Here is a 17,287-nt window from a genome sequence, read left to right as displayed (position 1 = left end):
TAATAAATTGTCTCGTCAATTTTGTAAAATTAATATACACAATGTTGCTAAATGATAAAATAATAAAATGTTAATTGTAATAATTTGTTTTATTTTTAATACTGTGTATAACGAGTTTAGTGTACAGTAATACGTGACACTTCGTTCGGCTTCTTTTCACGCGCCATGACCCTAGGCCATTACAATGATCAGCCAACATGAAAACAAGGGCTGTCAGTCTATTTTACTATCTAAGATGTTACATACAGGTGTTTTAATATTAACTAAGTTTAGTAACATCGCAACGCTCAGGTAGTGAGCAAGTGTTCCAAATTGGAATAGCTTTCTAACGAGATTATATTTTTTATCAATTTAAGGACGGTTATAAACATAAAAAAGTTGTTTTAAAAAATCTAAACTACTGACAGCCCTACAATACATGTCTCCTCGAGCAAATAATCTAGCACAGTTCACGGCACTTCAAACCCATGAGACTACAAGTTAAGATGTTCATAGTAGCATTATTTATTGCTGGAGTTTGCGCGGAATGGGTTGAGATATCGCAGAACAATTACAGACAGGAACCACCGAGATTAAAAGAAAACGTTGATGTCGTCTCAGAAGACTTAACCTATGTAAATCAATCTCTTAACCAGTGGAAAAGAGGATCCATTAATAAAATATCACATATTGGTAATGTAAGAAGAGTACCATACGCCAGCGTTAAGACACCATCTGTGAAACATTTTGATGGTTTGGAACGTCGGCCTGTTGTGTGGAGAGATTCAGGAAATAAAATGACGCCAACTGCTCTTGAAGACAGTGAACGTAAAGTTCATGAAGTTCATGTGAAGGGTGATAATCAATATAGTATAAAAATTAAAAGTAACCCTTATATAAGCCGTCCCGTTGATTCTCTAGTTAAGAACAGTGAACGCAAAGTAAACGATCTGAAATCGCCAGATAGAGTTTACGGGATTGCTGATACTGGAGGCTTTCATAGGGATTTTATTGAGGAAGTCTTCCAAACTTCATCAGATAGAAATTACATTTTGTCTTCTGAACATCCCATTGTTAAGATGCCCAAAGACGACGAAAAACTGAAACATTTTTATAAAGATAAACCTGATACAGAAGATTGGACGAATTCTTCTGTGAGTGAAGAAAATAAAATGGAAAGAGTATGGGAAGCTGTAAAACTTGTTGCTGATACAATATCAAAGCAGACCCATCGAGGTTTCAAAAGCAAACTTCGTTATCTTGAAGATTTAAAAGACACAATAACTGCTAGTATTGGTAAGTTCGTATATTTATCCAGTGCCGGATTAGCGTAGCAAGAGTAACAAATGCTACGGGAATTTGGGGGCCCCCGCGCTCCAACGTCGGGTACGTTAACGTAATAAAAACATATTAATTTACATAGCAAAGTTTTATATCTTGCCTCACTTCCACTTAATAATCTAATACTCGATTTCGTCACGTTAAATCTTAAAAATAAGTAGGTATTTCACAAAATTCATCTAAATGTTCTAATGTTTCATTATAATCGATATACCTATTTAGACTAGCATCATAATTTGTACCTACCTTTCAAGCGGTTAGATTTTTATTTTTTTATATGGATGTCTTAATCGCCTCGCTTTGTTCAATATAGATCATGATCTGCTATTATATCTATACATTTTGTCGACATTAAATGAAAAAAAAATAGTAACGGTTTTGTTTTATTATACCCTAAACTTTAGAAGGGCCCTTGATAGAATTTGCAAAAGGCCCCGGGCTGGCTTAATCCGGCACTGTATTTATCGTATAATAATCATGTCTAACGAATTGTGACTGGTCTAAAGTTTACATGCTTAAATGTAAAATAAAAATGTAAATTACACACATTGTTATAAGGATTAAATTAAATTTATTAAAAAATATTTAGTCCAAAATAAATGATACTCGATGGCTTCGCATAGAAACCGTAAATTTTATTAATATTATAGAAGGGCATATTGATCGCCTGTGGCCAGACGATGAAGACTCTGGCCGATCTCGTCGTTCCACGGAATCCCGCGGCCATGTCGAAGTCCCGTCGTCTGAGGGGGCCCTCATGACAATTTCTTTCCTGACCTTTGCCGTATTTCTCATCAAATTAGTTTTGGTAAGATAAGTTTAAGACGTTATATATAAAATAAATATTTTTTTAAAAATTTGCATATAACACAATGAATCACATCATTTATTCCAATAGACTGCCTAAAATCGCACTTTTGAACGATCAATAAAATATAAAGATGATTCTATTGCCACTTCCAAAAGGTAGTTTTAGGTTGTGTATAAGAATGCGCAAGAAACTCTACACATATTTTTTTATTTAATAAAATTTACAATATTTGTATCCATTAGTTAAATAATTGTGTGAAAATAGTGTACTCCTAGAATAAAATTACTACACAATGTATTGTTAGTATACATGTTCCTCATATATTAACAAATATCGAAACCGTAGAATATTATATATTAATGAGTAATAAAATAACAATAAAACAGTGTGTGAGATAAACATAAAATAATGCGTTTGTAGTATGATACAGCAAAAAATAACAAATATATGTAAAATTAGATCAGCAACCAATCGATTTTGTCATATATTGACACACATTGGCTCTATGATTGTCCTATGGAGCAGGACTAGCATGTTTCCAAGCATTATTATCTTGAATATAATCCTCTAATTTACAACACAACATTTATTGACTAAAATATATGTTCACTTTTAACGGTTTTACATGTTAGTACGAAATAATTTGGGATACTTAATACCGATTTCTACCGAGTTTATATATTTAAGTTGAACTGTGTTACTTAATTTCTGTATTTCATTTTCTTGAGCTGACGAACTAACAAAGTATTAATTACCAGCAAGTAATCCACGCCTATAAGCAGAAAGCAATGATGGTATCTCCAGCAGTTCTAGCCGCTGTCGGACGCACTTCGGGATCTATTATGAAAAATCTAAGCTAATTGAAGAGAACAGAAGAAGTTATCTTACCTTATGTTTAATATTAATAATAATGTCATAATATTTTAAAGTGGGTTTTATTTTTGCTAGATAAGGTACCAATACATAGTATTAATGTAGATCAATAGTACTATAAGTTGTAGCCAACGCCTTTAGCCGCTTCAACGCTAAAGGCGTTGGCTACAAAGTTCGATGGACGCTTACCTTCGTTCCTTCGTAGATAAACGGACAAAACATAATTTTGTATATTATGCAAAAGCAAAACAAAACTCGAAATGCATATTGTGTGAACTGTAAATAACGTTGAGAATCTGTAATCTGTGTTCTCGAGATGTACGGTCCTATTGCCTGTGGGCTGTGTTAGTGTCAAGTATCAACCTCATAAGTCATAACAACAAATTTTAGCTAAATAAATAAAGCTATTTTGATGTTGATAGTGGCTATTTTATTCTCAGTTACAGTATCTGAACAGTTTTAACTCCTTCCTGTTAAAAGTTCCTATATAGTTGTTATAACTGATAAATTTCAAAGATTCAATTGTCGCAAGTGGCCTGTTATAAACAATGGCTATAACAAATGTTATATTACTGAGTCAAATAGCAGGCTATGTTATAGGGCTTATATTATCCCTTTGTGTAATCGTGCCGATGGGCCTGCACCGAGATGAATTCAGGTATTTAATCTAAATACGATATACGACATCACTTTCTTCAATAACAATTGTCGTCATTAACTGTGGATAGGATCCTAACATCAAATGAGTAAGCTGCTTACCCGATTCTTCATAATCATCATTCTTTTGCTTTTAGATATCTTCTTATCAATCTTATATAGAAATTTTGTATTAAGAAATAACTTTAAATTGTTATTGGAATTCCAGTGGAAACTGTCTTCTATTCTCCAGAGGCACTTGGCAGGAAGAAGATGGACAGTTGCTAGTTATGTGGGCTTCCCGTGGGTACTGTAACTATGTCATTGCTGTTGGCTGTCTGATGTTCATAGTTTGTTTAGTACAAATCTACAGGTAATTAAATTTCTTTAATATTACACTCTACCAATATACTGATTGTTTCAACCTAGGTAATTTGTGTTTTTATCATTATTTGTTTTCTTATAACTAACATACTACAAGTACATTGATTGTAAAACAAATGATATTAGGAATATCTATATTATTTAATTTACTTTACTATTTTGGCACTTGAACACACCTTTACTGGTGATAATATTAGAACTCCATCCATCCATCAGTTCAATATATAGAATAATAACATTTAATGAATATAAATAAAAAGTGTTTTCAGACTACCTGAGTATTATAAAATTTATATATTTCCTTCTCCTACTTCAGGTTATCACAACTGGTATGTAAAGGACTAGACAGTTCATTCCTGTCAGCATTTATTGAGGCTGTTGGTTGCGTGTTGTTCTGTGGATTGGCGATAAGTGCAGCTGTTATTGTCACTCTTGGATTTATGACTTGGTGCCAAAATATTGTTGAACGATTCCCTAGGTAACAAGCAACTTTAATATAAATATATAACTATCGTTAACTATAGTAACTATTGTGACCAATGAAAACCCATAATATATGAAGAACAATGGGTATATTGGTATCTTTTAAAAAAACAATGCATTCTTTTGTAAATAATTATTTATTTTATCTAAGACAAACCTACGGGCTGAAATTCCCTCATAAATACATATTTCTTAAATCCCCTCTTCATTTCTTATTGATATTAAATATATAATAAAATTTTTAGTAGTCATAATTTAAATATTTTTATGAACTGTATTTCTATTTCAGTTGTGAAGACGCCACAGGTCAAGAAATAGATAAGAAGGATAATATCTCAACACACGGATTCTACATTGAACTTGGTACTGCACAGGTAACATACATATCACACATTTTAAGTGTGTTATGCAAAAAATTTTCTTTATAGGTTTATAATATTGGGTGGTTAAAAATATAATCTGGAGGTTTAAAAAAACAAAATATCAGTTGATGATGCTTGACCCAATCACATTTCATTACACAAATATCCAAGTTTTCAAAACCATTGTTTCCAAATACATGTTGACTGAAATATTAATGAATTTTTTCACATTACGGTTGCCTGGAAGAAATCACTTGGAAGCGATAAGGCCTCTCTTTGCCTTATATCTTTTGTAGACTGTTTTTTTTTTTATTTTTGTTATGTGTATGTTTTTGTATAAGGTAATAAAGGATAAATAAATTAATGAACTAAGATTAGAATGTTCAAAGTGTAAAATAGTAGTGAAAAGTAAATTTTCTTGTTATCTATCTTATCAAGGATAATTTAAAAAGAAACCGTTTAATTTAATGGCAGTTTAAAAATTGATTACGCCGCTTAAAATAGTTAAGCGTTATTTCAAGAAAACAAATTTATTGGTTTTTGAATGCTTATGTACTTACAGGGCTAAAATATTTTAATTTTAATTTCAGTTTGGTGTATGGGCACTGTTCGCTCTGTGGGTGGGTCTGGCTGTGTTCAGCACTCTGAAGGTGTGTCGATATCACCAGCTGCAGAACATTCAGGTGTCCATGTACCGGGAGAGACAACGCCTCGTCAATGAAACACACGGCCGATCAACCCCGCCCATTGACTCTCTCAACTAATTGTAACACTGATCTATTTCAATAATGTATGTTATCTCATAATAAAATAGGTTTTCTTTATAAATTTTTATTAAATTATTAATTCTGTTAAATTATATTATTTTTGGTAGAGAAAATTGTGATATAGTTAAATAAGGTTATAATCATAGATGATAAGAAATTTTTAATTACAGAGATGTCATGTAATGTAGTTTTATGAAAATAAAACATACCTAGTTATTTCTTCTTTATTTTACGATATCAATGGCCAATATTATATTGACATATGCTGTATATTGCGGAGTCAGATGTTTCTTTTCAACTTAATCACCACGCAAGTTTCTTAGTTTATAGAAGCGTGAATTAACACTGAACGGTAGCTTAACCAATATCGCCGGTTGAAGTAACGCTGTGTTTCTTTCTGATGTGCGCCTTTAAGTACCTGATTTGCGCGAACTTCACTCGGCACTCCTCGCACTCATAGCTGCCCACGGCGTGCGTCCGCGCGTGGCGCAAGAGGTCACAGTGAACCGAGAAGCCCCGTCCGCACACGGCACATTCGTGTTTCCTTTCGGCGGCGTGGCGCAACGTGTGCCGCTGTAAGTGCGTCCGCCATCGGAAACATTTCGCACACGTGGAGCATTTGTAGTTTTTGACGCCCTCGTGGATTTGTTCGTGAATGTACCAACTGGCACGCGATCGAAATTTCTTATCGCAAGATCGACACGCGTATTTACACTCGTCCGTATGAACGGCAGCGTGCTGCTTGAGGTCTCCGCGGGTTCCGAATTTCTTGCCGCAAACGTCACAACCGTGTTCTTTACTGTGCCGGTGAAAATGTTTCATATGGTAAAAGTAACTCGAGGAAGCCGTATATATTTTACCACAAATGGGACAAGTCCGAGTCCGCTTTGATTTTTCTATGACTCTAATCTCGTCGGTCGGCTTGTCAATAATGCCGTCTCGAGTATCCTCAATCGCTTCGAACACAGATTCGGAGAGGCGAGCGAACGATTCCGTCTCGCTATGATCTGAAAATTCATTTTGTTCAAAGCGGTCGATTATCTTGTCTGTGCATGACATATATGCCGCTTCGGTGACACAAGAGATCGGGGAATTTGGACTATTTTGTATATTTTTCGTTTCCGTACTATTATTGGTGTCTTCATTGGAATCGTTGACTCGTAATGGAAACTCGGGCACAACACGATTATGGCTGCTTCCGTCTACGCTATTAGTTCTCGTTTGGACAAAACTATTATAATCTAATGGTTGTTTGTCTGACGTGTTATGTTTTGAATAGTGTGTCCAGTTAGCGTCTGTATCGGTGTGGACGAATTGTTCTTTCATTAGCTGTTCTTTGGCCGTCTCAGACTGTTGCCCGGGATAGATAGTACTGACGTCTGCAAGTAATTTAAAAGTGTCCTGTTTGTTGAAATGGCAAGTATCGGTTCTCTTACTTATCGCCTCTGTCGAACTGATAACAAAGCCGGTGTCGGTGTATAGCGGCGCTGGAACGATTCGCACCAAGTATTCGGACATTCTCTCAGACCTGTAACAAAGCCTTTTATTATTTCTCGGAGCCATCGGCGTCTGTCGTTCGAGTGCCATGGGAGTGTGCATGGCGATTGAGCTGACTTCTTAATCTGAATGCTTCCCCGCACTCGCAGATGTGAGCCTTTTCTCCGGTGTGCACCGAAACGTGAGCGTACAATTCTGATTTTCTTTTAAATTTGGCTTCGCAAAAGCTGCATTTGATGTTACGTTCGACGAAGTGAATTCTCCTATGCATTCTTAATGCATTGCTAGATTTCGAAGCTTTACCGCAAAGATCACAAACGCAGTAACGATTCTCCAAATGAGATTTTACGTGATCCTCGAGATGACTTTTTCTGGAGAAATTGTGTGAGCAAATATAGCATGCATACGGTTTCAACTTTTTGTGTATTGCGCGCTTATGTCGGGCCAGATTACCGCTCTCTTTGAATCCTAGCCCGCACGCATCGCAACGGTACGTTTTGTCTTCGTCGTGCAAGCGAGCATGCCGTCTCAGATAGCTCGCCGATATTTTTTTGTTGCAAGTCTTACAAGTGCCGTAGGTTTTACCGTTTTCAAACAGTTTTACGTGCAAAAAGCCTTTTTCTTCACTATCTTTTTCGAGTTCAAAAAAGGGGCAATTTCCCGCTTTAACTTCATTCTTAATACTGAAAAAGAATTCTGAGTGTTAAAAGGATTATTTTAAGCAAAGTAAAACCGGTAATAGACATGAATATAAAAAACCGGGACAGTTGATAATTTATTCAAAAATAACAATTACATTCATTTACAGAATCTATTTATCAAAATAACACAAATACAAACAAACGTTCCGGTCAGTATGGACCCTGGGCATACACAGTGTTAGCAGTTTCTCTCGATTCGTGTAGTCGTTTGCAATGATGCCTCAGAGCTCTCCGCTGACGGAAAGCGGCTCCACACAGCGAACAAGCGAAAGGCTTAGCATTAGTGTGAGTGAGCGAGTGACTGTTCAGCTCGTGTTTTTGACGAAAACCTTTCCCACAATTGACGCACACGTGCGGTCGCTCACCCGTGTGTTTCAGTTTGTGCTTCATCAGACCAGAGCGTAGACGAAACTGAGCACCGCATTCCGTACAGTTAAACGGAAATAGATCGCTGTGAGTCTTCAAATGCACGTGAAGCGAACCGCTCTGCGTAAACCTTTTCCCGCATTGGGCACACACGTATGGCCTTTCCCCTGTGTGTATGCGCATGTGCTGCCGTAAATTCTGAGAGTTGACAAACGTTTTAGCACAAAGTGCGCAAACATATCGTTTCACTCTCTCGTGGGTCTCCTTTAGATGGCGCTGAAGCCCACTCGGCGCACGAAAGCTCTTTCCGCACACGTGACACACGCACGGTCGCTCCCCGGTGTGAATATTCTTGTGAAATAAATACGTATGAGCAGAACTCAAGTTCTTTCCGCAAACCTTGCAAGTGTAATATACCTTGCCGTTTATCTTCGACTGCACCTCATTCAACTCTATTCTCGTCCGATCGTCCATTCTGTCTCTGCGCATATTACTCTTACTCAAATCGTCATACTCCACATAACCTAACTGTTCTATCTCCTCTTCCGTGCTGGATTCTGTGAATTCGAGAGAACCCTGCTTGTGTTGTTTGACGTAATGATTTCTAAAGTTGACTAGAGCCGCGTAAAAAGCTTCGTATGATGACATCGTATGATTGGCGGCGGCGACACGAGATAGAGGTTCATCATCATGATCGGAGGTGCAATCGTTTGGCGGCGATATTCGAAACGAGATATCGTTGTCATATTGCGGATAACTTTGTATGAAATCTTCTTTAACGTAATTACTGTCGGTCCATCTGCAACAAACAAGCCCTATTAATTTTTCTTCTTGTGGGTGTTTAGGTGATTCTTCAGATGCGTGCTCTTTCTGAATCTCTTGGAGCAATGAGAGCATTCGTATTTCCTTATATCTAAGTGCGCCTCGATATGGCCTCGCAACGAGTTCTTGGAGCGGAACGCTTTGCCGCAGCGGGGGCATCGGTGGGGGGTCTCTCCGGTGTGCAACAGGAAGTGGACGTGGCGAGCGCGTCGAGTGGGAAAAGTCTCGCCGCACACTGAACAGGGGTAGGGTAGCTTGCCTTCGTGCACTAACTCTGTGTGCTTGTTCAGACTTCCCTTGTTCAGGTAGGTCTTGTCGCACTTGCTGCAAGGGAACTCCTCGCGCTTTTGATGTGTTGCCATGTGAATAAACATGTTGTATTTGTTGGAATACGTCTTGTTACAATCTGGGCAAACTGCTGGAATTGATCTTTGACTCGTGTCACTCATTAAAGATGGTTTATACTCTTTCCTCTGTGTTTCCTTGTGTTCAGCATCAATGTGTTGTTGGAGATGCAACTGGTCGTTTGCCGAGAACCCGCACGACTTGCAAACGTGAGCCGGAATTTGCTTCGCGTGCCGTTCACGTAAATGTTGTTCAAACAGTCTTGTATCTTCGTAGTTCTCTTCACAACATAAGATATCGCCGTTTTTTTCTATATCTATGTGTTTGCTTAAATGAAAAATCAGTCTTTTTGTGGACGAAAACGAGCTGCAGCAGTATAAGCAAACTACATCTTTCATAATCTTTGTGGACTTTATCTCTGTGTCAAGTTCAGCAAGTTCAGAATCGGTGAGAAGAATTGTATTAAAAGTTATATTTGTAGTTATAAACTGTTCGAGCAGTTCCCTGTTGTGAAGATTTTGACTGTGACTCAAGGTTAAATGTTTGGTCAGAGTGGACACATTGACAAAGCTGGGCTGCTTAGGACATTTTTGACACACAAAAACCCATTCATTATCATCCATCTGATTGCTTTTTAAATAATCAGTTAGAACATTATTTACCAATGTGAGAAACATAATTTCCTTTTTCAACCTGAAATGGGTTTCTTAATACATTCTTAACATACTCAAATAATCAACACAAATCTAGCAAGTTTCTAGGCTATACTTACTTTATTCCATTTTCATTGAGTGTTGGATCTGAGTTAGACGGTATACCCTGCAAATAAAATAGGAATGTATCATAATATATATATATTAAGGTAATTGTATATTTCATCTAATAGTAAACAATAGTTACTGGTGTTGACTGTGATAATCCCTGTTTTTGTGACAGAGCAAGCCTATTTTGAAATGAAACATCTGCTTGGACACAGCACTCAACTAGCTCATGCCAGGCTAACACAGCATTTGAACACTGCTCACATACTCCTGCTGGCAATAAATCATCATTGCATACCTGTGAAAAGCAATTCATTCAAATAAGTATAAATTCTTAAATTTTAATTTGAGGTATGATACTAAATCTGAATCTTTACCTTAATTGGTAGATACTTGTTAATTTTCTCAACCAAGTGTTGATCATCACCATCTTTACTAAACAGTGGTATAATATTATGTGTTTTGACAGCACATATTCGACACAGATAAGTAAAATCATCATGATCTGAAAATGGAATGATTCATTGAGAAGGTATAGATTGGCAATCTTTCAGATTGGTACTAAGCCGTAACTGAAAATAAGTAACTGGTAAAAATTGTAATCACTTCCCTATATTTCCAATTTATATGTAAGTGTATCAATGAAAACAGAAATAATAATAAATATTAGCGTATAGCGTATATTCTAACTTATGTTAAAAAAAAATTCTACACAAATATTGTACAGAAGAAAGTACTTATTGCATTTCTTTGTTAGGAAAAGATTACTTCATGTACTCTCAGCAACTAACATATAAAATTGGTGGTTTAAAAACTGCCGGAAAAAACAAGCTAGCTTACATCAACCACTACCAAAGGTTTTAAATAAAATTAGTTATTTTGTTGGACACAAAGAGACATAATTATATATGTTAATCATACCCACCAACAACATTCACTTTAGAAGTACTAGCAACTGCAACTTGCATGTTGATCTGTTTATTATCTGATGTATACGTGATTACAGTTCTCTCATGTCTATACTCAACTATAAGTTTCTAAAGGTTACAACGCCAACTATAAATTATTTCGTAACACACAATAATTCAGAAGGCAACTTCTGCTTATTTTCACTTTGTGTATTATTCACACTTCCCAGTTCCTAGCTTTTTTATTGGTAAAAATCAATTACCGATGAAGCTTATTTGAGTGTATTATCTACTATACAGTTTAGCTGAATAAAATTACTAACACAAGTAAACAGTGTAAGCAGTAATTTCTTTCACTTTCACTGAATTATTTAAAAGTAAAATGGCTTTTAATTAATTTTCTTAATCAAATTTACATTAGATACATACAACTTATCACAAGCCGAGTATTAAAGTGTAAACACTAGATTAAGTAGAAGGACTACTACTATTTTATACTGTCATTATATTATCATCAAAACGTATTGTGTTGAAGTAAGTAGCACAGAGTTCTACATGAGATAGAGCTATAATGCCGGCTATACACACTCGGCGAGAGCCTCTTGCGGAGTGTCTCGAACGAGAGGATCAAGCGCAGCCTCTAGTCTCTACAGTCTACACTTTCGTTAGTTGTTACTTTAAGCGCTTATTACACTACGCGATATTCTGACAGTCTTACTAAGATTCAGCATAATGTAATAAGAGTTAGAGCTGATTTACACAGGGTCAGTAACTGACTACAAATTAAAGGCAAGTCAGTGCTGACCCGAAAAAAACCCTGTGTAAACTGATTTGAAGTCAGTACAGTGGCTTGAAGTCAGCGCTAACTTGAATATTCGGACACGAATATTTTAAAGTCAGTTGGCGCCCCCCGCCGCCCGCGCACCCCCGCGCCAGCCAAATAAACCCCGTGTAAACGGACAAGTCAGTGCGTGGTTAGTAACTGCCGCTGCTTTGTAGAGTGACCACATTTTTTTCGCTGGCGATAAAAATGAAGCTTAGTGAAGACTGACTTCACATACGTGTGGTCATCCTGAGAAACGCACCACTACTACTTACTTCATGTAAACAGTTAAAGTCAGTCGCGGCGCCGACATTGGCGCTGCGACTGACTTGTCTACTGACCCTGTGTAAATCAGCCCTTAGCAAGTTAGCCTGTCTAATTAGACTGACCAATGGGTTCGGCGGTGCTTACATGCTTACTTGCTGAATATCGTGTAGTGTAATAAGACTTAGCACGCTTAACCGTTCAGTCAGCGTGCGGCAGTCACAGAGCAAAGACGTTCGTACATGTTTGTTTGCTGTGGCCGCGTGCACCATGGCGTGTTCGCAAGAAAAAAGTACTTTGGAATGTTTTTTATTTTTTATAGATAAAGTGTGCCAACGCTCGACACACTAACACATTGGTAAAAACAAACACAAAATACAATTTTTAATGTGACAAGCACTTGGAGGCAAACATGACATTCATTTAGAGCACATACAAATGTCAATCGAAACAATTATTAAACAAAACACACATTACAAAAAAGAAACAATTACAAAAAACTAAACAAAAATCGATTTTAAAGTGTGAGGGGAGCAACTACGGATATCCAGACCCAGCTTGTTTATCAGAATGCTTAATCTGGATATCGGAGAGCTTTGACCAAAACGCGATCTATGGAAAGGAGGTACAAATGGAATAATGGGATGCCTGGGGTCAATCAATCTTATTATAGAATATCTTAGCTGCAAACGATGTATCAATAAACTTCAATAAATTTTCTACGATTCTCTAATGACAACATACTAAAGTGTGCCAGCCTGGTTCTGTTCTTGATTTGTACCGAGACATGCCATATTTATTGCTATATTGAATGTATGGAGTAACTATTAAATTACATATAATAATATAAATTACTAATATAACATTTCAATAGACATTCAAACTCGGCAACTCCTACTCTAAGGTAGTTTCCTAAGTCATATGGCGACATCCGTCACCGACTACGTACGCTTTGCAAATGAGTAAAATAAGTTAGCATGCAGTATTCAGTCCAGTGTAATAGCGAGCTTGCTAATTGGATTTTAAGACAGTCTTACCAAGACTATCTGAATATCGCGTAGTGTAATAAGCGCTTTAATTGTATTTACTTAAAACACCATTAATAATGTAGCTGTATTGTACACTCTCTCGGCCTGTCTCGGGTTGTCTCGACGAGTGTGTACATACTGTTTACTGTTAACTGTACAGCCGGCATTGCGTTTAAAAAATATGTTTGCGTCAATGTAACTTTGGATTAATTACCACAGATGACAAAATACAGATGAGTTGTAGTAAGTACTGAGTAGTCCTAAATCCTAATCAGTAGTCACTAGTCTGTGCTTGCTGCAGACGTCTGATGATGTGTGATTGTTAATTTTGTAATTCATCAAGTTTTACTTTTAGTTCAAACATAAATAAAATAGCCTTAGAGAATATATTATTACTATGTTTTGATAACAATTAATTCAATAATATTACAAGTATGAACTTTAATGCTTCAAGAAATGGTAGGATAATTTCGCTTATATTAGTGTTTTACACAAATCAAGTACATTAATTGATTACAGCATATTATATTTCGTATCGAACTATATATTACATAGAAATAAATATATAGTGATGTCAACGGTTGATCGTTTTCTAGTAGGCCCTTCTGGACCCCGGAAGGCAAAGAGAGTAAGCGATGTGTCTGCAATGGGTGCCCCTACGCCGGCTCCCCCATTTAGTCCTAGTCCCGGGATTAGTAGCGGGTTTCCTCCTGTAGGACCTCCACCTACCTATCAACAAGGGATCCATATGGATCAAACACCAAACTTTGGAAACCAAGATCACACTGGAAGTAAATATTTTTTAATTTAGGCATAACATTGTCTATTCCTAAATTTTTATTTGTAAAATTTCAAAAGAGATACAGTATATGTTAGTGTGATATAATCAGATTTTTACTGAAATATTTTTATGTAAATTTGAAATAATTAAACATATTTAAGTGAATAAAACTAATTAGTATTTAAATTTTTAGGTTTTAGTTATCCAGGTACTTTCACTAACACTCCTATGGCATCCCCCAATCAAATTGGGTCTATGCTCCAGCAGCCAGTAGTTCAGGTGTGTTTTGTTTATTTTAATTATTGCTTCTTATTTGATTAGCTGTTACTAGTAACTTTATTTTCTAAACTTAAAAAAATACAAGCTTATGGAAGTTGTGTAATTTGGATCTGTATTAAGAGTAGCTAATGTCCTTTTCTATATTTTATAATGATTGATTAAGAAAATTACACTAGTGGTTGCCTGGAAGTGATCGCTCATAAGCGATAAGGCTTAGGTACTTCATCTTGGGCTACCACAACTCTAAAGTGCATATTCAAATTTGAATGTTTTTCATATTCAATGTTTTTACCTTCTAGATAATAAAGATATTTCATTATTTTAGGATATGGCATTGCAGTATGGCAATCAACTAGCAGCACAGGGACGTGAGGTGGTTAAGCGAGAGCTTGATAAATATGTACCAGTGTCTAGATTAAGATACTACTTTGCTGTAGACACCAGATATGTTTTGAAAAAACTTCTTCTTATTGTATTTCCATTTACACATAAGGTTAGTTCTACTGTTTTCATGAGTTTATTAAGTCAACCTTTATTATTAAAAATAAAGAGCTCCTCGTTGTCTTATTGTTTATGTTTTGCATGTTATGTGTATTTTAAATAACATGATACAATATTTATATAAATTTGTTATAGGAATGGATGATGAAATATGATCAAGAAACACCAGTGCAACCACGTTATGATATAAATGCACCAGATCTATATATACCATCTATGGGCTATGTTACTTATGTTCTCCTTGCAGGATTTATGTTAGGTAATTTTTAATTAGACCAATTTAAAGACTTTACTTTTACATTTCTATTCCTTCCAAATTACATGTACACTATGAGACATATATATACTACTTAATTATAAATTTACTCTCTTTACAATCATATTTTTTTTGTATATATTATATACCAATGATCATTTTAATATTTTTGAAATACCAACAACTGACTGACTGATAATGTAAAATGTAAATTAAGATGAAATTTGAGCGCCACTGTGTGTGGCAGAATATGCGAACGATTTAGAATTGTAATTGTAAATATTGTGGTATATTTTTTTGTTCTTATACATAGTCATATTTAAAAAGTATTATTGTTACCTTTTTCAGGTCTCCAACACCGCTTCTCACCTGAACAAATATCAATTCAAGCATCTAGTGCACTAGCATACATCATTTTTGAAATGGTGTTATATTTAGCGACATTATATATCACAAATACCAGCACTCAGCTGAAAACCCTAGATTTATTGGCATACTCTGGGTATAAGTACAGCACAATGATTTGCAGTTTGCTGGCTGGTTTGCTACTGGGAGGAACAGTCTATTATTGTGCCTTACTTTATTATAGTACAGCACTGTCTTATTTCCTTGTAAGTTAATTCAAATTATGTAATCTCCATATACTAACTACCAATTCATGGTCCTTATACTGCCAAAAGGCGAATGTCGATTCAGTGTTTCTATATAGATGTACCTACTGCTTCAGGAAGAATGAAATAGTTATTTATCTTGTTGTACAGATGTTTTAAACAGCAATGATTTCACAATGCAAACTGGGTATAAGTATTGTTTTAACTTGGTTTGTATACAGACACCAGTACAAATCTACTTATGTTATTAATATGTAATATTGTATTTCGTCTGAAAATGAACATTCATACTGCCAGAAGACACACAAGTGTTTCTGGCCTATAAAAGTTACTGTTGTTGTATGGTATGCTGTTTTAAATAATATTCTTAATATATTCCTAAGATATTCATAATCATATTCAATAGGATGTATTTATAATTTGCAGGTCAAAACACTGAGGCTACAAATTCTTTCTGGATCACCAGCACCTGATACTAGCTACAATTACTCAACATACAATCCAGCCAACCCCTATGCAGACAACTGGTCTAAGTCTAGTGGTGGGGGTGGAACAAAGCGCAGAGTATATTTTCTGCTATTTGTAGCTATCACTCAGCCACTCCTCTCGTGGTGGCTCACTTACCATCTCATTCCACCATCTGTTGTCACTCAGGCCACATAACATACAATAACTAGTTAGCTGATTGATGTAGGTTTCTTTTAAAATAGCAAAAACACCAGTCTGTTATGACCTTTATTGACCTGTGATTCATCCAAACAATCAGAGAATATTTAAGACTACAAAAGTCAGCTTACATCAATCATTATTAATCATAAGTTTGAATGTTGGTACTGTTTTATAATAAATGTTTGTAATTACATTGATGTTTTATTGTTATTGTAAATTTACAACGTTTTTAATAACTGGTTATTAGCAAAACTTAACCAACATTTAAACTAATCTGTTTTCTTGTTTTTATAACAGTTTGCTTATAATATATGTTGACCAAAAGTCATATTTGCTTAATTTTTTGCTCCTTATTATTCTGTCAACATCTTTATAATACATATACACCATTAATTTATAAGGTTTTAAGGTAATTTAACCCCATACTTATGAAACTTTATACTGAAATAATGATTGTTTTATTTTTTACTGTATACTTCGTTGTCTTCATAATATATAAGAAAATTAAGCCTTGTTCTTTTTTGAGATATTTTCATCTACAACATCAATTTCTTAAAAATATTTTTTTTTAAACCTGAACAAAAATTATGTTTAAAAGTAAAGAAAAAGTTATTTTAGTAGCTCTCACTATTAGAGGTTGGCTTTATATTATTCTACCGATCCACAAAACTAACTACGAATAATTTAAATAATAGCAAAAGTTATAAACACGTATGCACAAGAAAAAATATTTTGTACCTTAAAAAAGAGAGATAGAATTAACGGAAGTTAGCAACTATAATACTGCTTACTGATTGGTTCAAAATGTATGACCTTGTACCTATTTCTTGTCTTCTAGTGATGTACTTAGGGTTTCCTAAAATATTGAGAAATATTTAGTTTTAACTAACAAGTATAAAATTACCAGAGGAGATGAACATTTCGACGTGTTCGGTGTAGATATATGTGTATGTTGAAACTGCAAATTTAATTGGCCACAGACGATTTAAGTAAAAATAAGATTAATGCTTGTTTAAATAATTTTCTTGATTACATCAAT

At 35.4% G+C, this 17,287-nt stretch overlaps 3 protein-coding genes across 6 annotated transcripts; 2 read left to right on the top strand and 1 right to left on the bottom strand.

Annotated features, from left to right (window-relative positions):
* The first annotated feature begins 3,357 nt into the window (after window positions 1-3,357).
* On the top strand, window positions 3,358-5,852 carry LOC111003933 (transmembrane protein 179). Its single transcript, XM_022274699.2, has 5 exons — window positions 3,358-3,662; window positions 3,870-4,013; window positions 4,341-4,502; window positions 4,797-4,881; window positions 5,460-5,852. The coding sequence occupies exons 1-5, from the start codon at window positions 3,553-3,555 to the stop codon at window positions 5,631-5,633; spliced, it is 675 nt and encodes a 224-aa protein (XP_022130391.2). The 5' UTR covers window positions 3,358-3,552; the 3' UTR covers window positions 5,634-5,852.
* Window positions 5,853-5,882: 30 nt separating this feature from the next.
* Window positions 5,883-11,628, bottom strand: LOC111002313 (zinc finger protein 37 homolog). 3 transcript variants are annotated; one of them, XM_045630028.1, is made up of 5 exons: window positions 11,054-11,623; window positions 10,506-10,633; window positions 10,268-10,426; window positions 10,140-10,186; window positions 5,883-7,164 (listed from the first exon to the last, which is right to left on the bottom strand). In XM_045630028.1, exons 1-5 carry the CDS (start codon window positions 11,094-11,096, stop codon window positions 5,994-5,996), a joined length of 1,548 nt encoding a protein of 515 aa, XP_045485984.1. In that variant the 5' UTR covers window positions 11,097-11,623; the 3' UTR covers window positions 5,883-5,993. The 3 variants fall into 3 exon arrangements, with proteins under 3 accessions (XP_045485984.1, XP_045485986.1, XP_045485985.1); XM_045630030.1 differs by lacking the exon at window positions 5,883-7,164 and adding an exon at window positions 7,896-8,999 and having other exon boundaries at window positions 11,054-11,619; XM_045630029.1 differs by lacking the exon at window positions 5,883-7,164 and adding an exon at window positions 8,874-10,060 and having other exon boundaries at window positions 11,054-11,628.
* Window positions 11,629-13,420: 1,792 nt separating this feature from the next.
* On the top strand, window positions 13,421-16,441 carry LOC111003935 (protein YIF1B). 2 transcript variants are annotated; one of them, XM_022274701.2, is made up of 7 exons: window positions 13,421-13,610; window positions 13,748-13,942; window positions 14,126-14,211; window positions 14,537-14,704; window positions 14,848-14,971; window positions 15,317-15,579; window positions 16,006-16,441. In XM_022274701.2, exons 1-7 carry the CDS (start codon window positions 13,586-13,588, stop codon window positions 16,240-16,242), a joined length of 1,098 nt encoding a protein of 365 aa, XP_022130393.1. In that variant the 5' UTR covers window positions 13,421-13,585; the 3' UTR covers window positions 16,243-16,441. The 2 variants fall into 2 exon arrangements, with proteins under 2 accessions (XP_022130393.1, XP_022130394.1); XM_022274702.2 differs by having other exon boundaries at window positions 13,422-13,610; window positions 13,751-13,942.
* The last annotated feature ends 846 nt before the right edge of the window (window positions 16,442-17,287 follow it).

The sequence above is a fragment of the Pieris rapae genome, chromosome 11 (genome assembly GCF_905147795.1).
Source record: "Pieris rapae chromosome 11, ilPieRapa1.1, whole genome shotgun sequence".
Classification (NCBI taxonomy): domain Eukaryota; kingdom Metazoa; phylum Arthropoda; class Insecta; order Lepidoptera; family Pieridae; genus Pieris; species Pieris rapae.
This window is presented reverse-complemented; position numbering and strand designations above follow the sequence as displayed.